This window comes from Budorcas taxicolor, chromosome 15, assembly GCF_023091745.1.
Source record: "Budorcas taxicolor isolate Tak-1 chromosome 15, Takin1.1, whole genome shotgun sequence".
In the NCBI taxonomy this organism is placed as follows: Eukaryota; Metazoa; Chordata; class Mammalia; order Artiodactyla; family Bovidae; genus Budorcas; species Budorcas taxicolor.
The window spans coordinates 28,715,068-28,728,951 of NC_068924.1; the positions used below are offsets into that span (position 1 = coordinate 28,715,068).

At 58.2% G+C, this 13,884-nt stretch overlaps 1 protein-coding gene across 4 annotated transcripts in view; it reads left to right on the plus strand.

Annotated features, from left to right (window-relative positions):
- Positions 1-872: 872 nt before the first annotated feature.
- The window catches only part of PHLDB1 (pleckstrin homology like domain family B member 1), a 49,067-nt gene continuing 36,055 nt past the window's right edge, over positions 873-13,884 (plus strand). For 3 of the 4 annotated variants that reach the window (XM_052652343.1, XM_052652344.1, XM_052652345.1), the window contains exons 1-5: positions 873-1,104; positions 5,348-5,461; positions 6,707-6,787; positions 7,445-7,568; positions 8,490-8,660. In XM_052652343.1, coding sequence (XP_052508303.1) covers positions 6,728-6,787; positions 7,445-7,568; positions 8,490-8,660 — 355 coding nt within the window. In that variant the 5' untranslated portion in view covers positions 873-1,104; positions 5,348-5,461; positions 6,707-6,727. The remainder of the gene's footprint in view (positions 1,105-5,347; positions 5,462-6,706; positions 6,788-7,444; positions 7,569-8,489; positions 8,661-13,884) is intronic. The other variant, XM_052652342.1, reaches the window with a different exon arrangement.

Genomic DNA, 13,884 nt, shown 5'->3' on the forward strand with positions numbered 1-13,884 from the left:
ATGGTTGAAAAGGAGAATGACTTTCTCCCAGGGTCAGTTGCCAGGCTTCTCTAAGATTTTCAGGTCCTCCCCACCCACTTCTTCCTTATTAAACCCTTACTCCTACGGAGACCCACACTGCTACAGGATGCTGTGCTCAACCAGTTTGAGCACCAGTTTGCCTCCCAACTGTAATCCCGGGCGTTGTGGTGGGGGTGGAGGGACACGGGGGCAAGATGATAATTCCATTCGGTTTTCCTATGCTCTACAGTTTGCGTGGCATTTTACCATGCCTTTTTTATACGTATCTTTAGAAACGCCCCTATCTGGACGGTTATTAACTCCATTTACAGCTCATCCTGGCGGAGGGGCTTGGAGTAGGATGAGGAGAAGAGGCGACAGAGGGTAGATAGACCTGAATACCTTCAGCAGATATTCGGAGATGTTAAGAATATGTTGTACGGCTGCGACCATGAAGTTCACTAGGAGCTGATGGAGGGTTCAGGCGTCTAAAGTGAAAAAAAAGAGTAGGGGGCGGACTAGAGAAAAAAGGGGAAACACCCTCAGAAGAGCCTTAAGGCCTAGGGGTGGAGGGTGGTCCAGGAGAGTCCGGAGGGGAGGGCGAGTGGGGCCAGGGGTGCGCACTCGGTGGTGGTGGTGGAGAGCCCAGCTGCAGAGATGAACAAAGCGCGCGCTGTGCAGGCGTGGGGGGAGGTGCTGCTATGGGAAAGGCTGGGTGGGGGGACCTTGGGCTCCGGTCCCACAAGGGCGTCTCCTCTGGCTGGCCAGGCGGACGGGACGGGGGAACGGGGGCGGGGACTAGCGGGGCGGGGGGTGGGTAGGAAGGCGGGACCCACTTGCTCTCCTCCTACTCAGCGGGCTTCCAGGGAAAAGCAAGAGTGTCCTTCGAAGCCTGGGGCCGCGGCTGCCGATCTGGGCGAAAGACCCGGTGTGCCCCTCTCCCCTCGAGGTGAAGGCGCTCCCTCCCGCTACGCCTGCGGGTCCCGCTCGCTGCGCGGCTGGGACGGGATAAGAGGAAGTCCCGGGGACCTGGCGAGAGCCCTCAGACCAGCTCTGGGCTGGAAGATCCTGGAAGAAGCCGGTCGGGGAAGAGGGGCGCCGCAGGTGAGTGTGTAGGGACACGGGGTCTTTGTGCTGAGCGGGCTCCGCTGCTCTCCCGGGAGCGGCTTGCTCCTGCCCTCCGGAGCCGCTGCCGGCGCCGCCGCCAGAGGGAGCGCTTGCGCTCCGCCCCCCACCCTCCCACCGCCGCCCGCCGCCCCGGGGGGAACGCGGATCCTTGTCCCAGGACTTTCCTGCGGGCGACTGGGCCACACTCGTGGGGTCTCGTCCGCCTGCTCCCCACACCTCCCTTCTCCCGCCGACAGAAGGACTGAGAGCCCTGCGCCAGGACAGCGGGGTCCCCTGGGGGCATCTCAGCTCCCGTCCCGGGCTGGGCCGCCTTGATGGGACAGGAAAGGGATGCGGAGTCGGGCTCGGAGGCAGTGCTGTCCGGAAGGGACCCTGGGTGTGTTCAGGGGATGGGTGGCACATCTGGGGCCTCTTGGGCCCTGCCAGGGCCCCGCGTCTTTAGGGGTCCCGGAGGCTGGAGGGGGGACCGTGGGAGCCGTAAGTCTCTGGCCCTTGGCACGCCCGCATAGTCCAGATTCGAATCCCTTGCGGAGTTCCCCCGTACCCCGGCTGAGCCAGGTCATCCGGGCTCCTCGGGGAAGGGGAAGCGCGCGGGCGGGGGCGGTGGGGGACTGGGAGGGGCCGCGGGGTTGCCGAGGCTTCCACGGACGCTTCCGCCGAGGCGCGCGCGAGCGGAGACTGGGCCGGCGGGGGACCCAGGGCGCCGGGGCGGAGCTGCATTCTGGGCCCGTTAGCTCAGCCGTCCCGGAGGCTCCGGGGACTGACTCATCGGGCCGGTTACACACAAACACAACCTCCCCCACCACGTCAGGCATCGCACGCGCAGACACACTCGGCGCCCCACCCGGCATTACCCACGCACCCTTCCCACCGCGCACGCCACGCAGACACGCCCGTCTCTCCGCCGTGACACGTGTGGGGCCCAACACACACCTAGACCTCTACCCACTCCGCACGCACGCCAAGCACCCGCCGCCCTCGCAGGAAGCCCACATCCACACCTGCGGCCCCCGCGCCCACGCAGCCCGCGATTCACACACCCACCTGCCGCTCACGCCCATCACACACTCAGTCCGCACACACGAATGCTACGCGCGCGGCCCCCTCCCGCAGCCGCCCGCGGGGAGCCGGCGGTGTCTGGGGGCCGCGCCTTTCCCGGACCGCGCAAACAAGCGGCCCCTTCTCCCGGCCCGGCCAAAGAAAGGCCGCTTGTCCGGCGTCAGCGGCGGGCGGGGCGGCCCAACACTGAGGCCTTGTCCCACCTGGCGGCCCTGGGGAGAGCGGCGAGGGGCAGCAGGGAGCCCTCCGTGCGGAGGCACCCCACCTCCACTCCGCACACAGATAAAATCACAGCCCCAAACTACACTCGCGCCTCGTCCCACCGCTTGCTCCAGCCCCGGCTGCCCGCCTACAGTCTCTGTCCAGAGCTGGGTCCCCAGGCCAGCCCTCCGGACTCCTTTCACTCCAGAGCCTCACCTCCCGTCCCCACGCCGGTCTCCTCCTCCAAGGCCCTGAGTACCTTCGACTGCTCCCCCGGACCGTCACCCCCTTACCTTGAGCACTCGTCTGTCCCCAGTCTCCCCCATCTCCTTCGTCCCCCAGTCGTTCTCCTTCCCGGTCCCTGTCTTTCCTCCCCCGCTCCGCCTCCCCTGCGTCCCCTGGACTCCATCCTGCTTCCCACCTTCTTCCCCTCCTCCCCACCCTCTGCCCTCAGTCTTCTCTCCGCAGCCCTCCTTTTCCCACACTCTTCAGTCTCCCTCTTTTATTTTTCCTCTCCAAACCCTTAATCTTCCCTCCCGTCCCACCCCTCCGCAGACCCCCGATTTTCCATCTCCTAAAGTTCTCTGAGGGCTTCCCAGGTGGCGCTAGTGGTAAAGAACCTGCCTGCCAATGCAAGAGATGTAAGAGACGCGGGTTCGATCCCGGGTCGGGAAGATCCCCTGGAGGAAGAAATGGAAACCCACTCCAGTATTCTTGCCTGGAAAGTCCTGTAGACAGAGGAGCCTGACGGGCTACAGTCCATGGGATCGCAGAATCGGACACGACTGAGCGACTGTCAAGTTCTCTGCGTCCTTTCCCCTACGTCCGGCCCCTGCCCGGCTCCAGCTCCGCGCCCGCTGGGCTCCCGGCCTCAGTTTCCTTCCCTTCCCAGCCCCTTCCTCTGCCAGCGGCCCTTGCTCTAAGACAGACGCGCGCCGAAAGGATCCCAACTCGGCTTCGCTCTTGGGCCGTGCGACGCCCGGGCTGCAGGGGACCGTTCTCGCTCCTGGGCCGGCCTCCGGCCTTTCTTCTGGGGCCCGATTTGGAGGCTGGACTTCCTCCAGTCCCTGTTGGTTCTGGACCTTTCCAGTCGCTCGCCAGGGCCTCCCGCGCCCCTCGTTAAGGGACCGAGCGAGTCCTCTGAAGCGGTGACTCTGGGAGCCCCACGCGGTCAGAGAGCTGGGGTCCAGGTAGGGCAGGGGATCCCCGGTGGCCTGGATGCCCGGGCGTTCGCGCTGGGCCGGGAGGCCGCAGGACCCGGCGCGGGGTCACCTGCCGGAGCCCCGGCCTCGTCTACAAGGGACTCTCTAGACACCCAGGCCTCTGCCACCTTGCGCCCGAGGAGGCGCTTGGACGTCTCAGCTCGCAGTGGGAGACCCCTACCGAGAGCCGGGGCTGACGGCGGCGCTTCCCCAGGCCCTCCTCCCGGACACGCACCGCAGGGGCCTTTTTTTGGCAGCGGGCGGGCGGGGTTTCCCAGGACAGCGGCGGAGGCCGGAGGGGTGAGTCGGCTGGGTATAATTACAGCCCCGGGGCGGTGGGCAGCCCGGTGGGACGGAAGCAGGTCGGCCGCTGGGGCCGCTGGGGGGCGCCCCGGCGCAGCCTGCTTGGCTCTCCCCGCCGGGGAGCGGCGGAAAGAGAGGGCGCCCCCCGGTGGCGGCTCTCCGGGCCGCGGTGCAGCCCTTGGGTCAGAGCACCGCCCGCGGGCTGGAACGCCTTGGTCTGGTGTACCTCCACTCCACCTGGATTGAGTTTCGGACCTGGAGCCACGGCCTCGCGCCTCCCTGTCTCTACATCTTTTCTTATCTTCTCCGTCTCTCCCTACACCTCTCTCCTTATCTCTTCCTGTTCTTTCATCTTATTCTCTTCTCTCCTCTCCTCCAATCACTCTTTTCCCCCCATCAACCTCATTCCTTTACAGGCTTTATCGCCACTTGAAATCCTTGGTGTAAATAAATGAACACACTCATTGCTCCCTCACAGAGTGATGATGACAAACTTGACAGATGAAGAAACTGAAGCCCAGAAAAGTGAAGTGACTTAAGTTCAGGAAGCTTATACTAGTAATTGGCATATTTACAGTGCTTTGTACTTCACAGAGTGTCATTTGATATAATACCTGAATCTCTAGGGCTTTCCTTGTGGCTCAGCTGGTAAGGAATCCGCATGCGATGCTGGAGACCTGGGTTCCATCCCTGGGTCGGGAAGATCCCCTGGAGAAGGAAATGGCAACCCACTCCAGTACTCTTGCTTGGAAAATCCAATGGATGGAGAAGCCTGGTAGGCTACAGTCTATGGGGTCGCAAAGAGTCGTGGGACACGACTGAGTGACCTCATTTCACTTCACTTCACCCACTCCAGTATTCTTGCCTGGAGAATTCCATGGACTGTATAGTCCATTGGGTTGCAAAGAGTCCAACAGGACTGAGCAGCTTTCACTTTCTGAATCTCTAAGACATTCATCTTAAAAAAAAACGACTAGTAGTTTTATTGATGTATGATGTTCATACCATGAATTCACTTAAGTATACATTCAATGATTTTTAATGTATTTACAGATCTGGGCAAACCATCATCACAAGTTTTACGCTATCATGCCCCCCAAATCTGCCCATTTATAGCCCATTAGATGGTCCCTCTGACAGGTCTAATGGGTTCACCCATTCCACACCTGGCCCCAGGCAAGCAGTAATCCAGACAATCTTCTTTTTAAATATAAATCATAATTCCAGCTTTATAGGGAACGAATTGACACTCAGAGAAGTTAAATAACATGTCCAAGGTCTCTCAGCTAATAAATAAGAAAGTCAAAATTAGAATTTAAGGCTTTTGCATCCCAGTCTAAAGCTCTTTCTGTTACCCAGTGATGCCTTTCCTTCACCATTGTTCATTGTTTTTTCTTACCCTCTTTTATATACACTTATATCCCTAACCCACTCTCTTGCCTCTCCTTCCTCAGAAAGCTGAAGGACCTCCCTGAGTTGAAAGAAGCAGTACAGCCATCTTTGTCCCTGGAAATTCCTCCTTCTGGCCAGATCTCCTGGGGAGGTGCCAAGCCGGCTTGAGCCTTGGTGTAGGTTAACGGCCTTTGCCTTCCCTCTTCCCAGGCAGACTTGGGGTGGGCCTCAGGCCCTGTTCCAGCTTCTCTTCCTCCAGCTTGGGTGGAAATGGTGACGGAGATGATGCAGTCCAGGTCCGGAAGGGTGGAAGCTGGGAGGGTAAAATTAGTAACGCTATTGCTAAGGCCTTTGGGCCCCACTGCCAGGGTCAGACACTCCTTGGAGTGCTGGCTCCTGCCCCCACTTCCTCTCCCAGTCTCTTAGAAGATGGCTGGAAGAGAAAGTGGAAGGGAATCCTGCCTTCCTGGGTCTCCCTCCCTCCCTTTGGTCACACTCTCTTCAGCTTCCCCAGTAACATTTCAGCAGTCAATAGGAAGTTTCTCACCTCAGTGAGCTGGCCAAGGGATGGGCACGTAGGCACATATTAGTACACAAAGCTCATTCCTCACAGTTCTCAGGTACCAAAACTGTGATCCACGGAGGGGAAGGCTCTGGAGCTCTGGAGTCTATTTTACCTCTGGTTCTAAGGACCTCAGCTCCCTACGGTACCAAATTAGGTTGAGAACCCAAGAGTCCTATATTTTCAGTGTTAGTCACCACTGGGGGTTTTTATTTTTTATTTTTCCTGATTGTGGAGGGGGGGTGGTTAAGATGCTTTCTGGGGAGGAGAGGATGCAGGAATTGAGACAGAGATGGCAGGAATCGTGGCATTTCCCCCTCATGTCTCCTTTAAGAAAACATCCTTCTGAGACCCCTGGGGAAAGAAATGGGAGAGGCTGTGGAAGAGAGTGCCCACTCAGCCCTGCCACCTGCCTGGGGTCCCCTGTCTACCAGTGTCCCTGGAGGGGCCGTCTTGAGCTAGCTTTCCTCTCTAAGGTAGATTTTCCCCACCTTCTTGTGGCTTCAGATGCCCGAGGGTCCTCAACTGCCAAGGCCTGGGTCCTGGCTGTCAGAGGCAAGAGAGACCAGCATACGGTCTGGGCCCTATAGGACTTTTCAGGGGAGGGGTCAGGGCTGGTGTGGTGGGGTAGCATCCACACTGACCTGTGTTGTGGCTGAAGACGTGGCACTGCCCCCCTTCCCCCCTCCACGGCCCCCATCGACCTCCAAGCTCCTGAACTGCCTCCATCTCCTCAGCAGGAGCTTGCTGCGAGCCACGGTGCCATTGCCCCCGCCCTGAGAACGCTGCTACAGAACCCACTCCTTGCCCCTTTCTGCTCTGGCATCCCTGCCTCACCTGTTTTCTGCTGTGTCCACAGGAGCTCTGGGGCCCCAGGAACATGGACACTCTCAATAGGAACCAGGTGGGCCCTGGATGTAAGACCCCGGGCCTGGTGCAGGTGAGAAAGGTCGGGGCCATGGGGCGAGAGGGAGGTCTGGTGGGGACAGGTCAGCTCCTCTCCCTCCCTGTGGTCCCAGCTCAAGAATGAGAGGCACACTACCTCCATGCTCGTTCCCAGGTCCCCACAGCTAAGTCTTTAGCTGAATTAGGTTAATTGGTTCACCCAGAAAATACCCTTTGAAAGTCAGGAAGTGGTTTACAGATTAACTTGGAGCTGTTTATCTGCTTCCGCCCTGCCCTCTCTTGTAATTCAGTTTAACAGGGGCAAGCCATGGCCAAGTGGATTGCCATGGACAAGTCTACAGGGATAAGTCTTGACTGGTCCCCTCTATAGCAACTTCCCCCCCAACTCTTAGCAAGCACCTCCCAGTTCTCCTTACTTTCTCCTTGTTTCTGTCCTAATAGACAAAAGGGGCAGTTAAACCAAGACTTGAGATAAATCCAGTGGGACGAGTTAGTGGCCTAGATTCAGGTCTAATTACAATTTAACAGAATACTGCTCTGCACAAGATTTTGTGCTAAACCTTTCAATACCTACAGAGCCCTTTAGAGAGGGCAGGTGCTGGAGAGAGTGCTGATGTGACTGGGACTAGGGTGGTAAGGTGCCAGCCTGGACTCTCTCATGATGCTCATCCCCTACCTCCACCACCTGCAGAAAGGACCCTTGGACCTGATCGAAACAGGCAAAGGGCTGAAAGTGCAGACGGACAAACCCCATCTGGTGAGCCTGGGCAGCGGGCGGCTCAGCACAGCCATTACCCTTCTGCCACTGGAGGAAGGTGAGTCTGGGGTGCATCCCACTTGCCACCCCTGCATCCTTACAGACATTCCTGCTTGGAAATCCAGGCATGCGGGGGCCCCTCTTGCTACCTGCTGGCAGTGTTCACCTCCCCCAAATAGGAGGCCATGTCACAATGCCCACCCCATCCCACCCCCGCCCCCTAGCTTGCTTCCCTTGTCTGTGCCTCCCCAGACTAATTCTGGCTCCATGACCAGGCTTAAAGATCAGCTTAGAAATCAGGAGGAGAGCCCTGAAATAGGAGAGCTCATGGCTCTTGGCAACCAGTGTGGCCAAGAAGAAAGGGGGCTTTGCTCCAGGGCCATGTCTAGCCAGGGAGAAGGTGCTGGTGGAGCTGGAGAGATGGGCAAGATGGGCATGGGGCAGACCTCTGAGTTAGGCCCTGGCACAGCCCCCTCCACCTTGCAGCTTCTGCCCTTCCTGTCTCCTCTCCTGGCTGCACTTGTTGCCCGGGTGATACTACATTCCCCACATTCTCCAAATACCAGTCCAGGAGCTCTCTCCCTCCAGGGGCCAGGAGAGAGGGGGTGTGAGGAGGGCAAGGGTTGCAGGTGGCAGAAGGAAGGGAGAGGAGTGGGGAGGGAGAGCTGGAAGAAAAGATGGGGGAGGATAGGGAAGGAGAGAAAGGTCCTGGGGAGGAGAGCCTGGAGGGACTGAGGGACTTCTGCAGAAGAAGCTCCTACTAAGTTTGTGGATCCTCAGTGTCCTCTGAGCCTTCCTGTTTCTGGGGCCGAGAAGGGCTTATACCCCTCACTGTCTCCACCAGACTCAGGGGCCCCATGGGGCAGGCGGTGATTCTCCCCAGAGTAGGAGGTGGCAGTCGAGTCCCACCGTGGCCCTCCCAGCCCCTCCCTGCCTCTGCAGCCTGGACCGGACTCTGACAGTTGCCTCCTGTCTTCAGGGAGGACCGTGATTGGCTCTGCAGCCAGGGACATCTCACTGCAGGGCCCAGGCCTGGCTCCAGAGCACTGCTACATCGAGAACCTGCGGGGCACCCTCACCCTCTACCCCTGCGGCAATGCCTGCACTATTGATGGGCTCCCGGTCCGGCAGCCCACTCGGCTCACTCAGGGTAAGGTCTGACAGCTCTGAAGCCAGGGAGCCTCTGTTTAAAAGCTTTTGCGTGACAGGTGCAGGGGAAGCCTGCTATTTTGGTTGCCATGGTAACTGCCTGAGTGGCCAAGTTGGGGGTGGGGTGCTCAGGTGCATCTGGATCAGGTGCGTTTCAAAACCCCCGCCAGCATCTAGACCAGCTTTTCTCTGGTCGTCCCACCCTACCTCTCACACCGTAGTGGGAAGAGAGAGAAGAGGTTCCACTGCCTGCTCTGGAGGACACGGGGAGCTGTGCAGCGGTTGCTAATGGTTGTTAGGTGAGAAGAGCTGGAGGAGCAACAAGGGGAACAATGGCATGGTTCCACAATGTCAAGAGGGAGGTGTTCTAAAAAGCCGTTGAGGTTGGAAGAGCAGGACAATGGGGATGGGACAAGGGCAAAAAAATCCGAGGACATGCTCACTCCTATTAAAACACTGTTGACAACAGCATCTGGGTCAGGAATGTCTTTACCACCCTGTTTCCCAAAGGAATAGGTCTCTGTGTGGTATACGAGAGCTCTAAAAACTGGGCCTCCAGTTACTATGGTGACGAGGCAGGTAAGGAAGGGCTTGGCCCAGGTAGCACTCTGATAGACCAGGTGTATTTGCCCTGGGCATCAGTGTATACAGTGAAGCATCATATTAGGGGGATGTGAAAAGTGGGCTTGGGTAGCCATAAAGGACGGGAGCTTTGGGCTAAGCCTGGCTCTAAGTAGGAGGACCAATGTCCTGGCAGTGTTTTCTGGGGACTCTTACCTCTTACTGGGCTTCCCAGATGGCTCAATGATAAAGAATATCTGCCTGCCAATGCAAGAGACACCGGAGACGTGGGTTCCATCCCTGGGTCAGGAAGATCCCCTGGAGGAGGAAATGGCAGCCCATTCTAGTATTCTTGCCTGAGAAATCCCATGGACGGAGAAGCTTGCTGGGCTACAGTCCACAGGGTCGCAAAGAGTCATACATGTCTGAGCCACCAAGCACACTCACACCTCTTACTGGCAAGAAGCTCCTTGGCAGTGGAAATCCCACTCACTCCACTGTTTCCCTCTCTCCTGCTCTTCACACCCCTTGGGGTCTCTTCCTTCAAGGCTGACCCAGAAGACCTGCCCTGGGGTGTGTGATATGAGGGGACAGCTGACTCCATCAGCAGCAGCAAACAGACCCTCGTCTCTTCCAGAGGGCCTGTTATCTCTCCCTCTTATCTGACTCCACCACCCCCCCAAACTGGCGCTTTGGCTGTGCTGCCATCTGGCTGCAGACTGTCCTCTTCCATTTCAAAGACAGCATCTTCCCCAAGATTTGGGTACATGAGAGTGAGACAGCAGAGCAGCAAGGAGAGGCAGGGGCAGAGTTCAGAGAAGGCTGGAGAAAGAGCCCACCCCCAAATCCCTCATGTTCCTGGGCAAGAACGCTCTGCCCTTGTGTGTTGTGAGCAGGGTGGAGGAACCCATGCTCTGCAGGTCTCTTCCGCCCAGTCTTTCCAGGGCAGCACTTAGCTTCGTGGGAAGAGGGAGGGCCTGGGCTGAGATGGAATTCTCAGGCATTTCCTGTGGCCCAAGTGACCCTCAACTCTTCCTCAGCCAGAAGCCCACCCTGCCAAGTATGTACCCTCCCACTCTCTCCTGACCCTAAACCCCCTTCCCTTTCCCTGCCTCCCACCCCATAGCCGCCTTGTCTAGGCTAGCCTGTCTCTGAAGCCTGGCAGCCTGGGGAGGGGTAGGCAGAGGCACAAAGGAACGGGTGTTCTTCTCCCCAGCACTACCCCTCCCCTGGGCTCCAGGAGCTGAGGGTTTCCTTGTCTCATCTCTGGAGCAAGGCACCAAGCCCAGCCCTGCCTGGCCCCACTCCGGACATTCTTGGGAGTGCGTTTCCCTGGAAACTGGGTGGCTCGGGGGTGCAAGTGCTATCTCTGTAACTGTGTAACTGGAGTGTGTTTATGTATCTCCGGATGTGTTTGTGACTCTGGATTTGTGTATCTCTGTGTTTGTGTCTTTCCCTGTGTTTATGGATCAGAGTGTTCAAGTGGGAGGCAGGGTGAACTCAGGGCTGGTGGTACCAAACTGTCCACGGGTGTGCTCCGTGAAGATAGGAGAACTCACTGACCACTGGCCTATCTGTGGGCATATGTGCAAGAGAACCATTTTCCCTGTCTTGTTCCCTGAGCCAGCCTTGGTCGGGGGGTGGGGGGCAGCCCTCTGAAAAACCAGAGGACTACCCTAGAAATAACAAGGAGCCCTCTCTGGCTGGGCCGGTCCCTGGCTGCATCATTCTGGGCACTGTGCCCAGCCATAGGCAACTTGGAGAGGCACACGTCATAACGAGCAGAGTGGCAGTGACAGGCTCTTTGAGCAGGAATATGTCTGGGCCAGGGGCGGGGTGGGGGGGAAGCAGGCAGAAAACAGATGCCAACGCCAACTTGAGTGAAAGCTCTGGCCATGGGGCCCTGACGGGAGGGAACCAGGAAGATCCTGCTTCCAGTCTTGTCCCCAGGTACCTTGGGACATCCCAGGCGGCCCTCTCTCTACAGAGCTGGGAAGACGACCAAGGAAATGAGGAGGAATCTCAATCTGGGTCAAGGCTGCCCCACCCTGAGACCACAGTGCCAGACCACATGAAAGATCCGGGAGGGGACCCAGTAGGGAAGGACCCAGAAAGCCACGCAGCGTGGGGCCCAGGCTGTCTAGACAGAAGGTCCCCTACCCTCTCGGAGCCATTCACTGCCAGCCCCTGCCTCTGAGCCTCCTCCGAGTCTCCTTCGCTCCCCAGGCCCCTTGCTGGTGGGTAGGGGCTTCTGGGAGCCAGGATTCCTGAGTAATACAGCTGCCTCCCTCTGGGATCCAGAACGATGAACCGCTTCCTCTTCCACCCAGCTGTCAGTTAGTCCTTCCGTGAAATAGGAGGGAAGCCTCCCACAGACTGTCCTCTGTGATGAGACTGATAAAGATCTCAACTAATAAAGCTCAAAGGAGGGAGAGAAAAAGCAAAAGCTCCTAGCTCCCCACTTCTGTGTGCCTGCCTCCTGCCCTGTTTCCCCCTGGCAGTGTCCTCTGTGTCTGTCTGGGTCTGTCCAGCTGGCCGTCACAGTTTCCAGACCGATGAATCACATTTCCTGAGGAGGTTTTTTTTAAGCCTCCCCCTATTTTGCATTTGACCCTATATGGTTTTCCTTTTTCCTTCAGAAGGGGAATTAACTGCCTGTGCACATGTGAGTGTGTGCGTGCATGTGTGTGCATGCGTGTGTGAGTGTGCATGTAGTATGGCAGTGTGGCTAGGTGTTCAGCGAGGGTGGAAAAATTGTTTGATTGTTTCTCTAAGGAGGCTGACTTTTTTTTTAAGTTATGGAAGGAAATGGCTTTTTAAAAATATTTCTTTATTGGGACTTCCCTCGTAGTCTGGTGGCTAAAACTCTCTGCTCCCAATGTAGGGATCTGGGGTGTGATCCCTGGTCAGGGACCTAGATCTGGTGTGCTGCAACTAACACCTGGTGCAGTCAAACAAATAAAAGTATTTTTTAAATATTTATCTATGTGGCTAGTCCAGGTTTTAGTTGCTGCATGTGGAATACAGTTCCCTGACCAGGGATTGACCCCAGGCAAGTCCCAGGAGGTGGACTTTTGATTTCAGAGTCTCTCCAAGACTGAGTGGAAGGCTATGCCTGAGTGAGTGTGGAACCAAGAGAAGGACTGGTGCCTGAGGGGTTGTGTGCTGGAGAATAAACGTGTATGAGACACATTAACTGGGGTGTTCTGTGTGATTCAGACAGAGCGTGCACAGTTGAGTGGTGTCTGGCTGAGCAGGTGTTGGTGTGTATTTGAGAGAAAATGTGTGGGGGTGTGTGAGCTCTGAGTGTACAGAGGACATCTGAGAGAACACAGCGTGTCCCTTAAGGTTCTGGTGTCCAGAGGCCAGGTCCTGGAATGTGAGGAATTTTCTGGGACTGAGGCTGGGTGGTGGTTACTTGCCTGGCCTAGAACCTCAGCATGGTCCCAGGGGCTCCAGGGGTGGGTGGCACTCTTTCCAGAGGGATAGGTACCTCCTTGGGGTGGGTGAGCTCTTTGCACACTTGGTTGTGGCTGGAAAGGGGTGAGTTGGCTTCTGGAACCCAAGGAAATGGGCTGGCTTGGAAGAGGCAGTGCCTGGGTCCAGTTTGGGTCATTAGGTGAGGTGAACTGCTGACAGTGTGGGGAGTGGGGGTCGGGGATGGGGGTGGGGCAGAGGAAGAGGTGTATAGGGTAGAGACAGGAGCTAGACTCAAGACTGTTCCCAGAGCACAGCCTCGGCCTGAACTCCCACTTGTCACAGTGGCAGACTGAGGGCCAGAGCTGGACCCAGTGACCTGGCTGGATTCCTGGGACTTTCACTCTTCTCTCTAATATATTGTTCAGTCGCTCAGTCGCGTCCGACCGTGACCCCTCCGTCTGCAGCACGCCTAAAATTCCCTGTCCTTCACTATCTCCCGGAGTCTGCTCAAACTCATGTCCATCCAGTCGATGATGCCATCCAACCATCTCATACTCTGTCGCCTCCTTCTCCTCCTGCCCACAGCCTTTCCCAGCATTGGGGTCTTTTCCAGGGAGTCAGCTCTTCACATCAGGTGGCCAGAGTACTGGAGCTTCAGCATCAGTCCTGCCAATGAATATTCATTCATGGTTGATTTCCTTTGGGACTGACTGGCTTGAGACGTCTCTCTAATACGTGGAGCCGAGGCCAGCCTGCCCACGCTGACCTGGGGGCTGGCCTGGCCCCTTCCCGGCGCCTCGGGCTCTCAGTGAGACCCCCGCGTCTCCTCACTTCTGCCTCCTGGCTCCTCACGCTCTGGCCTCTGGGTCTGTGCCTCGCCCCTCCTTCTCTCCGTCCTCTCGCGAACGCTCGCTCCCCGCCGCACTCCTGCCCCTGCCCCGGGCTGCGGGGCGCCGGCGGGCTCCGCGGGCGCGTGCCCCGCCGCGGCCCGCCGCGCGCCCTCCATCCCGCTCCCCCGCGCTGCTCCATCACTTCCTCTTCCCCTCCTCCTCTCCTTTGTCCCTCCCTCCTGGCTCCCTTCCCCCGCCGCCGGCGGCCGGCCCGCCCCTCCCCGGGCATTGGTGGCTGCTCGCCGCCTCGCTGCCTCGCCGCTCCGAGCCGGGAGCCGGCGGCGGGAGGTCGGCCCGCCCCCTCAAAGGCCCGGGGCGGGCCGGGGACCTGCAGGGCCGGGGCTAGCGGGGGCG